At 41.7% G+C, this 21,034-nt stretch overlaps 1 protein-coding gene across 12 annotated transcripts in view; it reads right to left on the bottom strand.

The window, feature by feature from the left end:
- kmt2cb (lysine (K)-specific methyltransferase 2Cb) overlaps positions 1 to 21,034 on the bottom strand; it is a 79,352-nt gene that overhangs the window by 55,682 nt on the left and 2,636 nt on the right. For all 12 annotated transcript variants that reach the window (XM_089009084.1, XM_089009081.1, XM_089009080.1 and 9 more), the window contains exon 2: positions 1,442 to 1,530. In XM_089009084.1, the coding sequence (XP_088865210.1) occupies positions 1,442 to 1,505 (64 nt within the window). In that variant the 5' untranslated portion in view covers positions 1,506 to 1,530. The remainder of the gene's footprint in view (positions 1 to 1,441; positions 1,531 to 21,034) is intronic.

The following is a 21,034-nucleotide window of genomic DNA, read 5'->3' as shown; positions in this document are numbered from 1 at the left end:
CTATTTCTGTTCCGCTGTTGTGCAATAGTGGCTTATTTAAAAATAAATAAATCACAATTTAGAGTCCTGTTCAAGGCCTGACTATACTGTCTGAAATATTATTATGGAGAGACACTATCATACATACACAGCATACTTCACCAATGAATGTAGGTTTGGATTTTTTTGTGTCTGGATAAATTAACTTGCCATTTAGAAACTGCATTTATTATTTCCCTGGCTTGTCTCTATGTGATATTCAAATATTATTGACTTAAAATCTAAGAATACAGATTACTATTTTCCCCCATATTTTTGCTAAATGTTTAACTGCTTCCAGTGAAAACTGATGGCCTACCAATAGGGCCTGAAACCCATTTCATGGTATCAAATGAATCATCATCTTAAATCATGGTGAGTGTAGTTGTGTCAAATATCATCATGAAAATATTTCTAAATAGGTTATTTAGGGTAAACATTTCTTCTTGCAATAGTCAGAATCATTGAGTTGTAATTTCATCTAAAATCATTTGGCAAAGTGAAACTGACTCAACAAATGATTAAGTAAGGTTAAAATCTATTTTACTTTATGTTAAGTATTATTAAGTGCTTTCTTGCAGCTTCATCTGTTAAAGCGCTATATAAATCAATATGTATTGTATTACATTGTATTGTGTAGATTTCGAAATTCAGTACTCCGTAGTATAGTTCATATAACTTTGCAGATATAAACATTTAGCATTATACTTTTGACGTTCCAGGCTCCGTCTGCATCACCTGACATCAGCCCAAACTAATTAATTAAACCATTTTTGAGTGTGTGTGGTCTTATTTTCTATTTTGCTAATGTCAATTTGCTGTTCATACCTAGTTGCTCTCTGACCTAATGCAGTTCCAACCAGCATGCTATTAAAATCAACTGGACCAATACATGAGGGGGACACAGTCATTCATGTATTATGTGGCAGTCCACATAAAATGAGAAAATGAAACAAGACATGATATAAATTATACATGTGAATTAAAAACACCTGTTGTCAGCTTTAGGTAGACACAAATGAATTTGAAGCCACTGGAAGATCCCCCAACTCTTCAGGGTATACGGCATGAACGGGGGCATTAACATGAATCAGACTGAACATCACATGACGTAATGTAAACCATGCTCATTGGGGGGGAAAAGCTGAAATCTGTCTGGAGTGACTGAAGGGATTTTACAAAGCTTTTAGGGGGCATTAGCCTTGGGCTCTTTCTCACTGCTCTTCAATGGCAATCTTAGTGCAGTCGGACAGGTGGAGGCAGCGGGTGAAAGACCGAGGCAAGGGAGAATGCAAACTCACTGCAGCTCAAGCTAAAGCCTTTCATTAACAGCCCTGATAAGGAACGCCGAGGCAGCATGAAAAAGCTCTCTACCCTCCACTGAATGATCATTTCACAGTGAAGGGGGCAGTGCTGTTCTCACCTGTGTCCTGAGGGCCAATGGACTCGGCTATCTCTGTTCCATCCATACTCTCTTCCTCATCCATGATAGCCCGACCTCTGTTGCGGCCCCTAAGGCAGAAAAAAAGCAAAAACAAATAAATGCAGGCAATGGAAATTTGATTTCGCCACAGTTGTCACTGGAACAATGAAAGAAAGAAAGAAAGAAAGAAAGAAAGAAAGAAAGAAAGAAACATACAGTAGCCCAGTTCATCACTTACTATACCTAAGCTACATCAGCAATTTGATTTCATACCAGTTAAGACAAACCGCACACACGCCTGACCCAAGCGCACTCACCCAATCCCCCACCCATTGCACCCCACACGCACATGATAAATAGCATGGAGCCTTTGTCAGCATCCTCCAGTAGGCTGAGGGGCTGTGCTGACATCATCTCTGGGACAGCACGTGAAGAGCATAATTGTGGCGGATACGACTGTTAACATGCTCAACGGGAAGCGCAAACACCTCCCAAATGAGAGTAATAACGTCTCAGGGATGCTTGGAAAGATACAAGCGCTCAGAGGAGGAGGAGGGGATGGCAGGATGTGGGCTGCCATCATTTTGATGTCACGAGAGAGAGAGTGAGAGAGCGGGAGAGAGAGAGAGAGAGAGAGAGAGAGAGAGAGAGAGAGAGAGAGAGAGAGAGAGAGAGAGAGAGAGAGAGAGAGAGAGAGAGAGAGAGAGAGAGAGAGAGAGAGAGAGAGAGAGAGAGAGAGAGAGAGAGAGAACAAATCGCAAGTGGCTGGATGCCAACTTGACTCCTCCCTTGAAATAACTTCCATGTTCAGATAAGTAACAACCCTCAAAAATGAAGATAGAGGCAAACATAGACAGCTTGTATAACCGTTAGCTACCTGCAAGCGCAACTTCATTGAGTGGGATGATCAATTCATTAAAGGACAACCGACACCATTTTTTGTTTCTTAACTGACATCAGAAAAACGTTTTATAGGACCTAAAATTCCCAAAACACGTAGGCCGATATTTTTAGTCAAATGCAAAACACCAATAAAAATGACTTAAAGTGTCCTAAAACTGCCACAAAATGAACTCTGGACTGGGCCGATTCAGAAAGTCCCGCCCCCTTGTTCGTGATGTCACTATTGGTCACACACTGCCTTGCTCCAGAATCAAAACAATGGCTTCAGAGATTTCAGATTCGGAGAAGATGCTTTCTTGTTACTCATCTAGTTATGAATATGATACAAATAGTTCTGAAGAGGAGAGCATAAATGTTTGCAATCGATTAAAGAAGTCCTTCCGTATCAATTTGAGCCGTCTGGCCTACAATGTAGCACCCAGAAAATGCACAAGATGGCGCACAAGCTCCGTTGGAAATGGGCGGATTTGTCCACTGGGAATGTGTGTAAACTTACACCTTCTTTATGCGTGTTACCGCAATTGGCTGCAACACATAATTATTCACCATCGCGTTATTTATGTAGTTTTCCTTCTAATTTCGCGATTAACACGGGGTTTACAGACAAAAAAAAAGACCCAAAATGCATTGTGTGTCGCTTTCTCGGTCACGGGCGTTCCCTCCGTGACGTCACTTAGGGGATCGTCATCAACTCGAAAACAAGACTTCCTGAATAGTCAGCGCGGATCTTAAAACGTAAAATATAGCTATATGCGGTGGAATCTTTGAAAAATTCTCTCAGTAGAAGTCATTTAAAGTGATTTTACAAATTATGGACACAACTCGTCGAGAGGTGTCGATTGTCCTTTAAAGATGTGTGTGCTCAACACTGAGCAAAAACAGGTATATATTGTCAGCAATGTTCCAGCAATATATACATATGACACAATGAATGCTATCCTGAAGTTCTGCACGCCAGGGATGTGAGTCACAGTTTGGCTGCTCTGATATGTCACAATATCTATGCATCACTGGCGTGCAGTCAGGGGAGGCAGGTGATGCTGTGCCTCACCTGTCATCATGGAAATATCAAATGAAAAAATAAACTGTTATATTTATTTAGTGATTTGTACTTTGAAGTTCTTTTCTATTTAACTTCACCATTTTTTTTTCAAAATCGCTGAATTTTCACATTTACCGTTCAAATACAAAGAGTAGAGACGGGCGGTGAGGCAGCAGCCGGCTGAGCCTCACCGTGAATTGCGCAATGACTATGCTAACTGCACTTGCTCTGCAGTGAGACCACATTGCTGTCCCTCTGCATATCGCTATTAAAGTGTTCAAAAACTTTTAGTATATGAACTAAATTTCTACACTTTAGCTGGTGTGTATAATGTACAGTCACTGTACATTATAAACACTGTACAACAGTGTTTATTTTATTTTTATCAAAACTATGTGCATAGGTGAGGCACACAGTTCTCCTGCCTCATGACAGGGGGCAAGTTAAACGCAACCATCCAGTCATTTTTTTTCGCGTTGCTTGGCCTTATTTTCAGAATGGCGGATTACATATCTAAATTGAAAGAATTTTCTAAACTTGACTTTCAATCGAAGTAGGAGATAATAATTAAAAGAAGACAAACACCGGACTGGATAGCTCACAAACAGTGAGGGATGGATGTAAACTTCCTGGACAGCTTCTCAGCTTTTTGGCCCAGAAGGATCTCATTGAAACTATTCCTGAGGCGACAAAGTTGCTCCAGCTCGTGCTCACTGTTCCAGCTACTACAGCATCAGTGGAGCGGTCATTCTCAGCACTGAAAAGACTGAAAACATACAGTCGGAACAGGACTGATCTAGGACGACTTTGTTCACTGGCAGTGATCTCCATTGAGACAGAGAGACTTTTAAAACTGAATAAAGACAAAGAAGGCTTCTACAAAGAAGTTATCGATGCCTTTCTTCAGAAGGAACGGCGCATGGACTTTATGGATTTTATAAGTAAAGATAACACGATAATAACGGTTTTTTAATTTTTTTTCCTATGGTACAGTTTGTATATATCAAGAATGCTGACATGACATTTTAAACAAGAAACGTTAACTGTTGCCAATCAAATGGTGAATAAGCTACTCTGTTGAGTTGATGTTTGTAAATCTGACTGTGATGGCGTCAGTGCCTCACCAGCCATGAACCTCACCGCACGTCACTTTCTCTGAACACCCATTTTCTGAACAAAAGATCATTTGAAGCATAGTACAAAAATGGAATTATTTAAGGTGTAAAAAGTAATCTTTTGAATCTTGTCTGAAGGAGGCATGGCTGATTCCCTTAACAAGGCCAAAAACAGAGAACAGCAATAAGAATACAAATAAAAACACAATAAATTGTTGGATAATTTAAATAAATAATTCCAAAGTTTTTGTTGAAACCATCAAAAACTGTTTGCAACCATTAAAAACTGTTTAGGAATATCAGGCAAGCATCTGCAAAATTGAACCCTGACAACCAACAACATCCGCAAACACTTGCAAACTCACACCGTTCAGTGAAATATGGGCCACATAGGCATCACAGCAGCATAAAAAGAAAATAGGGGTGGGAGTGGGTGGCACATAGAATCAGAAATTTCTCAAGGAATCAGGCCTCATCCAATCATGGATTGGAAACATATCACATATCTGCTGATTGGCGTGACCTGAGACGCAACATTCCGTGATATATATCAACTCATGTCTGTCAGAATTATATGAAGAACCAAATAATAAATCATAAATGCATAGACAAATGTGGTCAAAATATGTGAGATTTGATATGTATCCGTCATTAAATAAATGTCAAGTTACAGCCAGTGGAATAATGCCAAGGTTACCCTCTTCCCAATCGATTGAAGGGAAGAGGCAGTTCTGCCACCGAAACAGGATGTAACATTTCACATTATTTTTCCTTTGTTCACTTCCGTGTTATCACAGCCCAGTGTTGACGTTTGAATACTTGAAAATAATAGAAATAAGTGCAGTTTTTTAAAAGCAATAATGTGGTGTGTTCACAAGCATAACATTAGCATTTTAGCAAACAATTCTGTCCAGTCAAGTGAAGCAGACATACAGGACAGCTCAGTCACACACATTTTTGGAAATCAATAGCTTTACTTGGTTGTTTTAATTTTCACGCTTGACGTGTGGTCAGGTGCTTCAGAGACCCAGTTAAACTGGACCTGGCCACTTGGAGCTGTGGTGTAGGATTTGTTCACGACCCTAATGAGGAATAACCGGTACGGAAAATTATATATATATATATAAAATAATAGTACATTTAATTTATCAGCGCCTTTCAATATATATATATATATACAGTAAAGTCTCGTTATATCGATATTCAAGGGAGTCCGAAAAAATATCGATATAACCGGGACTATCGATATATCCGACCCTGTTTGCATGTAATTTTCTCCGTGTGTGCATAGAAATAGTATTGATATAACCGGGACTATCGATATATCCGATATCGATATAACGAGACTTTACTGTGTGTGTATATATATATATATATATATATATATATATATATATATATATATATATATATTGTTGAATGACATTTTCCTGTACAAGCTAGAGAGCCGTGCAGATATCGGCTGTGCGACTTTTCATCAATGCACCCCCCCCCCCCATCTCCCTTTCCTTCCCCTCTTTCCTCCCCGCCACCCTTCCCAGGCCCACCACAGCAAGTGAGGGAAAAAAGCGTGAAAATAATTCTGTGGTAAGTAGTCCTGGCTCGCAGTGTGCTGCCACGAAAACCTGACAAGGAAAACCTGGCTCTGGAATGGACGAGCAAGCAGACGGAGCGTGGGCAAAGGACTATTATGACAACGACTTCGACAAGAGCCATTAGACATGTCTGCCTCACATGGCCAAGTACTAATAATTGACAGAGGTATGAAGGAAAGCTCCGGCGGTCTGATTGAAATCCAGTTTTTTGTAGTTTTTTACTTTCAGATGACCTTTCAAAATCTCTAAGTCTTGTCCTGCTAAGTGTTCTATCATACCATGTTGTTGATTAGTTGTAGTGGGCCTGTCTTGAGTGGGTAGCATGCATGAAGCTGGCATTTCAGGACAGGGATAGTGTCTGCATTATGAAAGTACTTGAAAATCAACAAAAGTGGAATAGCAACGTATACAGTCAAAATTAAATTGTTTTGTGGGGACCTGAGATTTCCGTTCATTTCAAGAGCAGATTAGTTGATCTATATATTTGTTGTCAAATGGTGAGTATAGTTTTTGCATTTTTGAATGTTGCTGTGCCGATGACCATTTTGTGTTTGGGAGTCTTTTACTGAGCGAGTTGCTTGTTCTGTAGCCACAAAGGGGCATAAGTCTTCTTGTGCCGGTCTCAAGCCCGGATAAATACAGGGGGTTGTGTCAGGAAGGGCATCCGACGTAAAAGCTTGGCCAAAACAAACATGCGGATCAAACCTCTAAAGATGGAGGACACTGATTTGCTGTGGCGACCCCTTGAAGGGAAAAGCCGAAAGGAAAAAAAGAGATAAATTTGTTGTCATATACAGAGCTACCAATATATAGATTAACATTCTTGAAAATTTGTGCGAATTTCTTTTTGCATTTTGTCAAGATCATAACTCCAGGACAATTCAAGGAGAATTACACATCCTCTTTATAATAATAATAATAATAGTACATTTTATTTCAAGCGCCTGTCAAAGCTCTCAAGGACACTTTACAGTCACAGACAAGCATAGATACAATAATAAATAAAATACAATTATAAATAGAATACAATAAATAAAACACAATTATAAATAGAAACAAGAGATAGAGCTAGACCACTCATGGGCAAACTACGGCCCGCGGGCCACATACGGCCCGTTAGGCTTTTTAATCCGGCCCGCCGAACCTGCCCAAATTATAGTAAAAACAGTGTCTGAAACTCATGACAAAAAATTAGCGGACAACAGGGCAGATAACTGAAAAGTTGCCTGCCCCATTTTTCACAACTTGAAGCACAATGAGACAACTAATCACATTAAAAAGCATTGTCACAAAGTATAAAGTTTTTTTTTCTTTTTAATCAAGAATGTACCTACTACAAATTTACGGTAAATGTGCATGGTTAGATTTTGCTGCAGTAGTCGATTGTCATTGTGGTGCACAATGCAACATTTGCATTGCTTCCTACGTGCCACTAAGCCCCTTTCATAAGTCTCACATACACTTTACAGTCAGGGTTTAATGTAAATTTACGTTTTGTAGCGTCACATATGTTGTTAGCTTCTTTTGAATCTCTCTTCTAGGCTGAGGTTCTGTGCATCTATTTTGGAAAATTATATGCAATTGCACGACTTATAACGCTTGCGAAAGTCCGGAAGAAAGAAGCAGGCTTCTGATTGGCTGCCGTGCCGAGTATGCAAATTTCACTGCAGGTAGCCTATGTCTGTGTGCTCGGCGACGGGACACGTGTATTGTTTGTGCGTGAAGGCGAGGGCGTCAGTGAGGACTTTGTTGAGCGCGCGGTCAGGACAAACCATCTATGATTTTGCGGAATTTAACACAAGTAGGTATTATTGAGCTTGAATATTTCGTTGTGTAATAATATGTTTTGAATGTTGAAAGTGATTACATTTTTCAATAAATGTTGATTTCTTTAACTTTGCCCCATCGATGGAAACTCATTAAAAACAGACGCAATCTTGATAAATCCCAGTGCATGTGTTATTTTAATCTATTTCCATTTCCTCCTCCAAGTATCTGCAAAATAGTATGTACACGCCATATCTTGCATATTCCTTGAGACAAATGTATTAACGGATCAGGTATATTTTTCACATTTGAAAGACAGTTAATAAATTGGGTTCTTACTGTGTTATGAGGTTTGTACACACTACATTTAAAGGACAACCGGCACCATTTATTTGTGTTTCCCACTGACATCAGAAAAACGTTTTATAGCATCTAAAATACCCAAAACAGGCAGGCTGATATTTTTAGTTAAATGAAAAACACCAATAAAAATGACTTCAAAATGAATCTGGAAATGGCCAGTTTCAGAAGGTCCCACCCCCTTGTTCGTGACGTCACGCCAAGACGTCTTGCCTTGCTCGAGAATCAAAACAATGGCTTCAGATTCGGAGAAGATGTTTTCTTGTTACTCATCCAGTTATGAATATGATTCAAATAGTTCTGAAGAGGAAAGCATAAATGTTTGCAATTGATTCAAGGAGTCCTCCCATATCAATTCGAGCCGTCAATGACAGCAATGTAGCACCCAGAAAATGCAGAAGATTGCGCCCAAGCTCTGTTGGAAATGGACAATGATTCACCGTGGCGTTATGTATGTGTTTTCCTTCTAATTTCGCCATCAACACGGATCAACATGAAGTTTTCAGACCAAACAAAGTACCCAAAATGCATTGTGTGTCGCTTTCTCGGTCAGGGGCGGTCCAAACGTGACGTCACATGGGTTTGTCGGCATGAGCGAGACCCCCTGTGGATGTTGGCCCTGCACAGCTGGAGGGTGGTGAAGTTCCGTGGTCAGAGGGTTCTGCAGTCTGTTCCCTTGATGACATTTTGACACAAACAAAGGCACTAACATGGTGTCACATTTCCAGAGGGATCCATCAGTGTGCATTTTTCTTTTTCCAATTCCTTTGATCTGACATGGTTAACGACATTTCATATTGTTGTCACCAAATTTAACGAAAGACTCGGTGCTGATGCTGCAAATGTGACCACAATGTCTGCCAAAAATTTGTACAATTAAAAAAAAATACAGTGATACCTCGGTTTACGAACCCCTTGGCTTACGAACTTTTCATTTTACGAATGTTACATTTATAAATATTTTACCCTGGCATACAAACTCTTTTTCGGGATAAACATCGATATGCCTCAATGAGTGATGTGTCGTTCGCGAACGAGCCCGTTCTCCTAAAAGAAAATGGCAGCCGGTTTTGGTCCTCGATCCGCCCCCAGTCGTCGGTTAAAGCCACGTGATTGGTCAAGAACGCAGCAGTGATCGGGGCGGGGGGTTACAGACAGAGAGAGTGAAGCCATTCTCCAAAAAAGAAAATGGCTGCCGACATTTTTTTTGTCCTCTATTCCCCGCCCCCAGTCTTCGGTTAAAGCCATGTGATTGGTCAAGAACGCAGCAGTGAGGGAAGGTGGTTTAAACATTAAAGAAAGAGGCAGACCACAGAGAGAGAGAGAGTGACAAAATGGATAGAAAACAGTGAAATTTGGACTCGTTTCCACTTTGATAGTTCAAAAGCAAATTGTAGACTGCAAAGTTAAAATTCCCATAAATCAGGCTCAACAAGTAACCCGCACGAGCCATCAGTTCAATTTGAAATGAAGACAAGCAAGGCCACCAGCTAGTAATGATATTTCTAGTGTGTCTGTTTGCATCTTTTGCTGTTGCAATATCACAACTTCCAAGATGTACAACCTAGAGCTCCTTGAGACACTTTCTGCAAAAAGCTATCCTTCCATCAAGCCATCAACGACCATCACAAAGATAAATAAAACAACTTTATTATACAGTAGTTTATTTCCTTAATTATAATACCATAGCACATTTATTATACATAAAATAAGGTATATGGCTGAGAAAATTAGAAAGTACAAAATTATGTTTTATGGGGACCTGGGAACGGATTATCCTCATTTTAATGGTTTCCTACGTGAAGTTAATTTTTGGGATACAGTGATACCTCAGCTTACGAACCCCTTGGCTGACGAACTTTTCAGTTTACGAACGTTAAATTAATGAAAATTTTACCTTGGCATACAAACTTTTTCGTACACGGAGCTGCCTCAATGAGTGATGTGTCGTTCGCGAACGAGCCCGTTCTTCTAACAACAAAATGGCAGCCGACTGTTTTTTTCCTCTATTCCCCGCCCCCAGTCTTCGGTTAAAGCCACGTGATTGGTCAAGAACACAGCAGTGAGGGGAGGTGGTTTAAACATTAAAGAGACAGGCAGACGACAGTGAGTTTCAACTTTGATAGAGTGTAGACTGCAAGGTTAAAATATCCCATCAATCAGGCTCCAAAAACAACCCGCACAAGCGATCTGTACACTTGATGCAAACAGCTGTGAACCCAGCTAAAGAGAACACAACTGATGAGGAATTAGAGAAAATGATCGCAGAGAAAGCACCTACAAGGGATCATTCCTCAAGATGGTGAAAGAAGGTTATGTTCCTCATCAAGTGTTCAATGCTGATGAAACCGGCCACTCCATTCAATCAAGCCATTAACGACCATCACAAAGGTAAATAGAATGAGTTTATTATACAGTAAAGTTTATTTCTTTAATTATAATACCGTAGCACGTTTATTCTACATAAAATAAGGTATATTGTGTGTAGTGTCAAGGCTTAGAAAATTAGAAAGTAGAAAATTATGTCTTATGGGGACTTGAGAATGGATTATTCTCATTTTAATGGTTTCCTGTAGGAAATTATTTTTTGGGATACACACTTTTCGCCTTACACACTCTGGGAACCAATTAAATTCGCAAGCCAAGGTATAACTGTACTTTAGGACAGTTAAAACTGACCAATTAGTGTTTTTGTTCTCCTCATGGTTTGTAATGTTAAAATAACAAGCACTCCCAGGACAAAAGAATAACAGTGAGATCCAATACCCAAGCCGTTCTTTTACAAAGATGACTGGGTCAGTTTTATTGTAATTTCCACACAAAAGAGCGCACCTGATTATAAGCCTCACCCATTACATTTTTAAAGGAAAAACAATTTTTACATACAGAAACCACACCTGTCTATAAGCCGCATGTTTATAAAGAAAGATGGTACAGAGAAAAGGTTTTCAAAGTTTTAATAATATACAGTAAAGTCTCGTTATATCGATATCGGTTATATCGATAGTACCGCTTATTACGATACTATTTTCAATTCCCTTGCACATTTCTAGTCTTTTTATGTATAATTAGTACCGTTTAGTACGATACCCGGTTATGACGATAATCCGGTTATTACGGTGCTCCTTTTCATCCCCCGCCGGCCATTTTTGTTGTTTATATCGATATATCCGTCGCGCCATTGGTCAACTTGGTCACGTGTCTTGTTACGTAGGCCGCCATCGGTCGCGCCATTGGTCGACTTGGTCACATGAGCCGCCATCGGTCGCGCTATTGGTCGACTTGGCCGTGTGACTTTGTTACGTGACACGCCATCGGTCGCGCCATTGGTCAACTTGGTCACGTGTCTTGGTTACGTGTCACGCCATCAGTCGCGCCATTGGTCGACTTGGTCAGGTGACTTGGTTACGTGCCCAGCACCCGTGTAGCAGAGCCATTTTCATTTTCAGACGCTAGCTCGTGTGTAGCAGACGAGATTGAAGTGTTTGTGTTAAAAGGTAAAAATGGGAAGCAGAAGAAGATTGATGACTTTTTTAAATTGTATCCATAATACAGTAAGATGTAAGCGTTGCAGTTTCCCTGTTGTGTTATGTACATGCCCACTGTACTGTATATGAATGCAATCGTTTTTTGCAACAAACATCTCCCAAAAAAAAGGGAGCTAATGGCCAGCTCCGTTTCTTATATGGCGCTTGGCTGCCCTCTTTTGGCGGCTTTTGTTTAATGCAGTTCGGCGCAGGATCGGATATATCGATAGTCCCGGTTATATCGATATTTTTTCGGACTCCCTTGAATATCGATATAACGAGACTTTACTGTACCTTCACTTTTTTTTCCAAAACAATGCCTGTTACGCGGCAGCAACACAAGCATTACGGTAGTAACAGCACCCGAAGAGGGCTGGTTAAAATAACATGCCGGTAAAAGTGACACATGGCAGTAACACAGCAGCAACACGTTAGCACTCGCTAACATGTCTGGGTACAAAAACATACCAAGTCACTGAGACATGGAAGAAATACGTTAGCACTCACTAACAGGGCTGGTTACAAAAACATCGCAAGTCGCAGAGAGCCGTTCTTGTTTTGGTTTGGTGCACTGAAACCATGGAAGGTTTCGTCCAGCGTGTCGGAGGAAGACATACACTCTCATTCTCTTTCGTTGTCGCTGTAATGGCCACTTTCATCCTGAGGTAAAGATACAGTGCTACCGAGCTTATGCTGTCCCCTCCGTCACGCAGCAGACGAGCTTTTCGAAACCCGTTGTTGATGGTTGATTTTTTTTCACACTGCTCGCTGTCAGGATCCACTGGCAGACTTGTGCAAAAGTTACTCTTCACATACGGCCAGTTTCGGTAAACGATTTCTCGCTGCTGGTCATCGAAGCCTCCCATTCAACCAGGAGGGTCACTTTCAATGGACGATTCACACGCAAAGTAACGTTAAACTTGCGTCTACCTCAGCAAATATATTCACCCTGTCTCACTCTTACCTTTAGCGCTTGAGCGCCAATGGCGGCCGTTAAAAAAAAATACATAAATTTGGTCGCATCATTGCATAATGCGCAGGGTAGAAAGCTTGTGACAAAAGTTACTTAACTGAAACAGTAGGATTCATTTTCAACATGGTATGTTCTTTCGCAGAGTATGTAAAACCTACACCACTTATTTTTTGTTCAACTTTGTGGAAGAATGGAGTTCTGGACAAGGAAGAATCACTGAAATTCTGGTGCAGATCCTCTAAAACAGTGGTCCCCAAACTTTTTTGCCTCGCAGGCCGGTTTAGTGTCAGACAATATTTTCAGGGACCAGCCTTAATGGTGTGAAGGGCAAACAACAAAATAATACAATACGACCTGCATGAAAACTGTGGTATTATCAAAACATAATAATAAACACAAATCATTGCAAGAGGAACGTCATATATGGCTGAAATACCCTCTTGTCGTTATACCGTTTAAATGGGCCTTCAAAATAAGATATGCCGCAAATACAAAGTGCGTGGAAACTACAACTGCCGCATGTTATACAGAGTAGGTTTAGCGTGTGGGAGTCTCCTGTTGAGATTATGTTAAGTAGGACTCCTTATACTGTCAATTAAATGCATCAGAATCAGAAAGCCTTTAGTAGTCCTACAATGGCGAAATTTGCAATCTATAGCAGCAAAATTGAGAAGGGTGGCGGGGGTTCCAAAGATAAAACAATGTATTCTATGCACAAATGGTAATGTCAGGAGACCGAAATGTACAGCTGCACAAAAAAGTATCATAAAAAGAACGGTACATAGTGCAAAGTATCAAAATATTTAAAAGTATAAAAAGCATATTTGACCGTATTGACTCGACATAATGTGGCTGTGCGATTTACAATGCATGCAGGGTTTTTTTCACGTGTGTTTATTAAAAAGCCTAACAGCAGTTGGAAGGAAAGAGCAGCAGTATTTCTCCTACTTGCGGTGTGGGTGTAACAGTCTCTGGCGGAAGGAGCTACTCAGTGCTGTCAGGGTGGGCAGGAGAGACTGTCCATCACAGCTTTTAGTTCAGCTAGCGTCTGCTGTTGCCCACCTCCTCCAGAGAGTCCAGGGAGCAGCCCAGGAGAGAATTGGTCCTCTTGACCAGGCGCTCCAGTCTTTTTCTGACCAGCAGACAATTCCATACTGGATGGCTGAAGCAAACACACAGTCAAAGAACGTCTTAAGGAGTGATTTTATTTTTTATTGTTGAGAATTACATCCAGGTACTTGCCAGAGGTCACCCTCTCTCTGTCCGTACCTTGGATGTTCAACGGGACAGGTGAGGACTGTTTTATGTAGAAATGCATGGCCAACTCCTTGGTTTTCCCAGGGTTTATCTGGACGTGATTCTGCTGGCACCAGTCCACGAAGTCCTTTGTCAGTCCCCTGTGCTCCCGATCATCTCCCTCTGTAATGAGGCAGACAATCGCTGAGTCATCGGAGAACTTCTGAAGGTGGCGGATTGGAGTGTTGTAGCTGTAGTCCGAAGTGTAGAGGGTGAACAAGAATGGAGCCAGGACTGTCCCCCGCGGCGCCCCAGTGCTGCAGAGAAGCCTGTCCGACTCAGAGTTCCTTGCTATCACATGTGGCCGGTTTACGAGATAATCTGTAATCCATGATGTGAGGTGGTGGTCCACTTAGGCATGCCACAGCTTGTCCAAAAGTAGGTTGGGCTGGATGATGGTGTTGACGGCACTGGATAAATCCAAGAACATGATCCTCACAGTGCTGTCAGCATTCTCCAGGTGCAATCACGCCGAATGGAGGAGGCAGAAGATGGCGTCTTCCACACGGTTGCTGGGCTGGTAGGCAAACTGTCGCAGGTCCAGTGATGAGCTCGCCAGCGGTCGTAGGTGGGCAAGGCCGAGTCTCTTCAGCATCTTTATCAGGTGAGGCGTCAGCGCCACCGGTCTATAGTTGAACTCCTTTGGGTGGGCTATCTTGGGCATTGGGACCAAGCATGACGTTTTCCACAGCTGTGGAACTCTGCCCAGCTTCAGGCTCAGGTTGAACATGTGCTGGACAATGACACACAGCTGGTCCAAGCAGGTCCTGAGGAGTCTGGAACTGATGTTGTCCAGACCGGGTGCCTTCCTCACATGGTTCCTCACCTATGCAGTAGTGACAGACAGGCAAGAACCAGGAGGCAGAGTGGCGGTTGGGTGTGTGGCATCAGTTGCGAGGGCAGTTGTTTGTTGCTGGATGCTGGTCGTGAGTGGGGGCAGGGAGGGGAGGTTCACAGTGACAGTGTGTGCAGCTGCAACTACAGGTGGTGTTGATGATGGGGCATGGGCGACAGATGTCTGGTCAAACCGGTTGACAAAAGTGGTTTAATTCATGTCCCCAGTCCATGTCTTTTTCATTCAATGTCACTGGGCTTTTGTGGCCTGAGATGTTTTTCAGGCCCCGCCAGACACCAGCGACATTGCTAGCTTGCAGTTGCTCCTCCATTTTCATCCGATAGGCCTTTTTCCCCTCGCTGATCTTTCTTCTCAGTTGGATCTGCACGGCCTTCAACTCCTCTCTGTTCCCCGACACGAAAGCCATTTTCTTCTTCTTCACGAGGGTTTTTATGTCGGGAATAATCCACGGTTTGTTGTTGGAGAAACACCGCACAGTTCTAGTGGGTACTGTGTTTCTTTCACAAAAGTTTATGTCATCTGTGATGTGTTGATGAGTAAATCAATGTCCTCCCCATGAATCTCAGTGAAGAGCTCCCACCTGGTTGACTCAAAGAAGTCCCGCAGAACCTCTTCAGCCTCTGTGGACCATCTTCTGACCGTGCGCATCACAGCTGGTTGCCCGTACACTAACGTTTGTACACAGGCTGTATAAACACCATATTATGGTCTGCTCTTCCAAGAGGGGGCAAGGGGTAGGGCTTTATATGCATGGTTAGCATTTGCATAAAACAAGTCCAAGATGTTATTTTCTCTGGTAGCACAGGTTGCATATTGTGTGAATGTTGGGAGGGACGACTGCAAGGAGACATGGTTGAAGTCCCCAGTGATGATGAGCAGGGTGTTGGGGGACTGGGTTTGCAGCCTGTTCACGACAGTCATCGGGGCATCAGAGGCTACGCCGCCATTTGCCATTGGGGAATGTATGCCATCATAGCTATGACGTGTGAGTATTTCCGTGGAAGATGATGTGGTCAGAAGCTAATGGCTCGTAGCTCAGTGTCCCGAGTGCAGAGTTCTCTTTGATCGTGATGTGCCCAGGATTGCACCATTTGTCGTTCAGAAACACCTTCTTTCTTCTTATCGCTACCTGCATTCCTGTCCGCACGTACGAGTTGGAAGCCCTCCAACTCAGTGTGTGTTTCCGGAGTGATCGCCGACAGCCATGTTTCCGTGAGGAGCAGCAAAGTGGTCTCACGGTACTCCGTCTGATGTTGCGTTAGCGACACTAGCTTGTCCATCTTGTTCTGGAGCGATCTCACATTTCCCAAAATGACAGATGGGAGGACATGTCGGTATCTTGTCCTTTTGTTGTGGTTCTTGCCGGCCCGACACCCCCGTTTTCTCCTCTTCAGCTCGTCGGGATGTCAGTTTGGCGGCCGTTAGCACGCTATTAGCTTGCCATGCTAGCAGCTGGTCTCAACTGCAAACAATGGGATCCTGTGTGCGAGTGGTTTCCCCATTCACAGTAGTGGCAAAAAATAACTTAAAAAACGGACATTAGCAGAAGTGAACATGTCCATCTCCTCCCGGTAGGTTTCGGGAACAAAAATACACAAAACATGATCGGACAAACACAAAAAAATAGTAGGATGGTAAGGGACTTAAACAGGTTTAGGAGCTGCTGTAGAGGCAGCCGTGCAGTTTTTTCTTGAAAGTCTGAGACTCCTGTTCTTTCTCTTGGATGGGCCTTTCCCCTTCACATTGAAACTTTCTAATAAGGTTTGTTTTTGTTTTTTCTCTAATTTTACAAATTCTCTGATTTCAATTTAGTAACCTGTAACGCAACCGAGAAATACACCTTCACCCACCCATGTCAAGAGTGACATACTATAGATGGATGTAACAGAGGATCTGGTTATTTTTCAAAATAAAATGAAATATATAAAACTGAAGTAATCTACCGTATTTTCACGACGATAAGGCGCATATAAACGTCTCAGATTTTTTTTTTTAAATGTGCAGTGCGCCCTGTAGTGCAGTGCGCCGAATGTGCGGACGTATTAGCGTATTAGCGTAGGAGCGTTTTGACTGTCACCATCCGACACAGAGCAGTAACGCTAGCGGAGGAAATGAAAATTGAACATTTCCGAGGAGGTCCGTCTTGGTGCTGGCGTTTTATGAAACGGTGCCATTTTTCCATCCGGACCAGAACTACGGTTGCGCAGCAACAGCCGGAGGATTATTCAGAAAAGTTGGCGAACTTCCGGTCCTACTGCGAGAAGCACATCGCCGACAAGCGCATCCAGCCGAGCCACAAAGCCGAAAAGGGCTGGATGGACGAGGATATGATGAAGGAGTGGCTGAGGCAGGTGTATGTAAGGAGACCGGGAGTTTTTTTCCACACATCACCGTCACTTCTGATTTGTGAGTCTATGCGAGCGCATCTCACAGACAATGTGAAGCAGAAAGTGAAGCGGATGAACGCTACGCTTGCTGTGATTCCGGGTGGGTTGACCAAGGAACTCCAACCGCTGGACATCGGTGTGAACTGGCCAAAGTGAGGCTAGAGCGGCGTGGGAGCGATGGATGACCGAAGGAGACCACAGCTTCACGAAGAGTGGTAGGCAGCGCCGGGCGAGTTACGCCACAGTTTGCAAATGGATTGTGGATGCTTAGGCTAACGTGTCTGCTGGCACTGTGGTTCGAGCTTTCGGAAAAGCCGGCATTATTTTCGAGGAGCCGCACGGCACAGAAAGTAACTGACAGTGAGGAAAGCGAACCTGCCATGTTGGATTTAGCGCAACTGTTCGATTCTGTTACCGGTAATGTGCTTGTTTTTACCATGCCGACGCCTATTGAGCGATTATTACAAAATGTTCTTACTTTGTCATTAATAAATAAAGCACTACCAAACTCAGTTTTGCTCCCGATCTGTTTTTTAAATACGTCTGTATGTTGTGTAAGGCGGACGCCCGTATGGCAGTAGAGGATATGTACCGGTATATAAAACTTGCGTCCTTTCATCCGGTGGGCCCAATGTGTGTGTTAAATACAGAAATGGCACACATAAATGAGACAGCGCCTTTTCACACGGTGCGCTCTTTGGTCGTGAAAATACAGTAAGCCTTATTTTTCTGTGTGGCCCGGTACCAAATGACGCATGGACCGGTGCCGGTCCAAGGCCCAGGGGTTGGGGACTGCTGTTCTAAGAGATATCAGACATCATTTAGTGACACAATCCATATTTTTTATTTATTTTCAGTACATGAATGAATGACTACATTCTGGGATGAGCATTGGATAGGCATCCAGAGAGATGTATACATCTGGGTAATTGGAATTATTTGGCCTTGTCTGAGATTTATGGTTATAGTGACCAAATGACCAGACAGCATTTTTCAATGCAAATGGTTTTGTCTGAAATACAGTGGGACCTCGGTTTACGAACCCCTTGGCTTACGAACTTTTTGGTTTACGAATGTTACATTTATGAAAATTTTACCTTAGCATACGAACTATTTTTCGGGATACACACGGATCTGCAACAATGAGTGATGTGTTGTTCGTGAACGAACCTGTTCTCCAAACAAGTAAATGGCAGCTGACTTTTTTTTTTTGTCCTCTATTCCCCGCCCCCAGTCTTCGGTTAAAGCCACGTGATTGGTCAAGAATCCAGCAGTGGGGGGGTTAAACATTAAAGAGACAGAGAGAGTGTGAGAAAACACACACACACACACGAAAGGGAGAGGACAGAGCTTGAAACAAAAAAAGTGAAAAAAAAAAAACATGTAAAATGGTGAGAAAATTGATAGAAAACAGTGAAATTTGGACCCATTTCAACTTTGATATTTCAAAAGCAGAGTGTAGACTGGAAGGTTAAATATCCCATCAATCAGGCTCCATAAATAACCCGCACAAGTCATCTGTACACTTGATGCAAAAAGCTATCAACCCAGCTAAACAGATCATAATTGATTAACTAGATACAATTATCACAGAGAAAGCACCTACAAGGGATCATTCCTCAAGATAGTGAAAGAAGCCTATGTTCCTCATCAAGTGTTTAATGCTGAGGAAACCGGACACTCCATTCCATCAAGCCATTAACGACCATCACAAAGGTAAATAAAATGACTTTATTGTACAGTACAGTTTATTTCTTTAATGATAATACAATAGCACATTTATGATACATAAAATTTTACCTTAGCATACGAACTATTTTTCGGGATACACACGGATCTGCAACAATGAGTGATGTGTTGTTCGTGAACGAACCTGTTCTCCAAACAAGTAAATGGCAGCTGACTTTTTTTTTTGTCCTCTATTCCCTGCCCCCAGTCTTCGGTTAAAGCCACGTGATTGGTCAAGAATCCAGCAGTGGGGGGGTTAAACATTAAAGAGACAGAGAGAGTGAGAGAAAACACACACACACGAAAGGGAGAGGACAGAGCTTGAAACAAAAAAAGTGGAAAAAAAACACGTAAAATGGTGAGAAAATTGATAGAAAACAGTGAAATTTGGACCCATTTCAACTTTGATATTTCAAAAGCAGAGTGTAGACTGGAAGGTTAAATATCCCATCAATCAGGCTCCATAAATAACCCTCACAAGTCATCTGTACACTTGATGCAAAAAGCTATCAACCCAGCTAAACAGATCATAATTGATTAACTAGATACAATTATCACAGAGAAAGCACCTACAAGGGATCATTCCTCAAGATAGTGAAAGAAGCCTATGTTCCTCATCAAGTGTTTAATGCTGAGGAAACCGGACACTCCATTCCATCAAGCCATTAACGACCATCACAAAGGTAAATAAAATGACTTTATTGTACAGTACAGTTTATTTCTTTAATGATAATACAATAGCACATTTATGATACATAAAATAAGGTATATTTTGTGTAGTTTTAAGGCTTAGAAATTTATGTTTTATGGCGACATGGGAAAGGATTATTCTCATTTTAATGGTTTCCTATGGGAAATTAATTTTTCGGGGTACACACTTTTCGCCTTAGACACTCTGTCTGGGAACCAATTAAGTTCGCAAGCCAAGGTCCCACTGTACTGAAAAATTCCATACATGCAGTAATCAACCTATTTTCCCCCCTTTAAATTATTGCAAATCAATATGTCAAGCTTTGCAATAAACTACCAATGCGGTACAAAGGCCACCTTTAAAATAAACCATATCCAAACATCAATGCCTTTGTACGCTTTTATTTTCAAGTTGTTCCTGGCCATGTGTCACATCTTAATAGCTGACATGCCTCATTCGATTGCCTGAACCACTGCCCTCCCAAACTGTTGCGACATGTTACCGACTAATGACACAATGGTGTCATGAAAAAACATTCAAACCGTTAAGTGTAATAAAAAAAATAATCATAATTACAGGAACGCCATATTCCACGAGCAACACCCGTGATAGTGGCTCGTAGTGCTGGTGAGAGCTGTCAGATTACTTTACAAAGGCAGTTTATAAGACATATAACTGCACACATTGAAACCAACACTTGCCGTCAGTACTGATCAACAAACAACTACACAGACTGAAATGTGCTAGGTTAGCTCCCTAAGTCGCTTCTGCCATTGTGACATCACTTTGCAAACAAGTGGTGGGCTTATCGGCTCGTGCATTTCAGTATTCATCTGAAAATATTAATTACAACCCCCCCCCCCCCCAACATTTGCAACAGCAAATGATAAATATACAAATGAGTTAATTTTACCACCATTTTTTATCTGTTTATAATCAAATAACATGAGTTTAACACAGTTTATAATAATAATAATAATAATAATAATAATAATAATAATAATGCATTTAATTTCTAAGCGCCTTTCAAAACTCTCAAGGACAGTTTACGCATATGCAATTGATGTACATGTTCAAATTAAGGAAATCCTAACGATTTTTCCCATCTCTGCACATTTTCCTGGCACTCTGCAAAATAAGAGAGGTGGGTGAAAGGATAAAAAACAAGATATTCCAAGCATAGTAAAAATGTCAGAAGAAAGAGTTTATATTGATGAGTGAGACGTCAGCATTAAAAACATGCACTTGCACACGTTTCCAGATAATGCACACTATAAAATCAGGGGATAGCTTTTTAACATTGGTACGTCGTTTAAAATAAAAAATACTTTTTTCAGGTTTTGAGGGATGGGC

The sequence above is a fragment of the Hippocampus bargibanti genome, linkage group LG11 (genome assembly GCF_051943395.1).
Source record: "Hippocampus bargibanti isolate YZ-2025 linkage group LG11, ASM5194339v1, whole genome shotgun sequence".
Classification (NCBI taxonomy): domain Eukaryota; kingdom Metazoa; phylum Chordata; class Actinopteri; order Syngnathiformes; family Syngnathidae; genus Hippocampus; species Hippocampus bargibanti.
The sequence above is the reverse complement of the archived record's forward strand: the minus strand, read 5'-3'. Positions and strand labels throughout refer to the sequence as shown.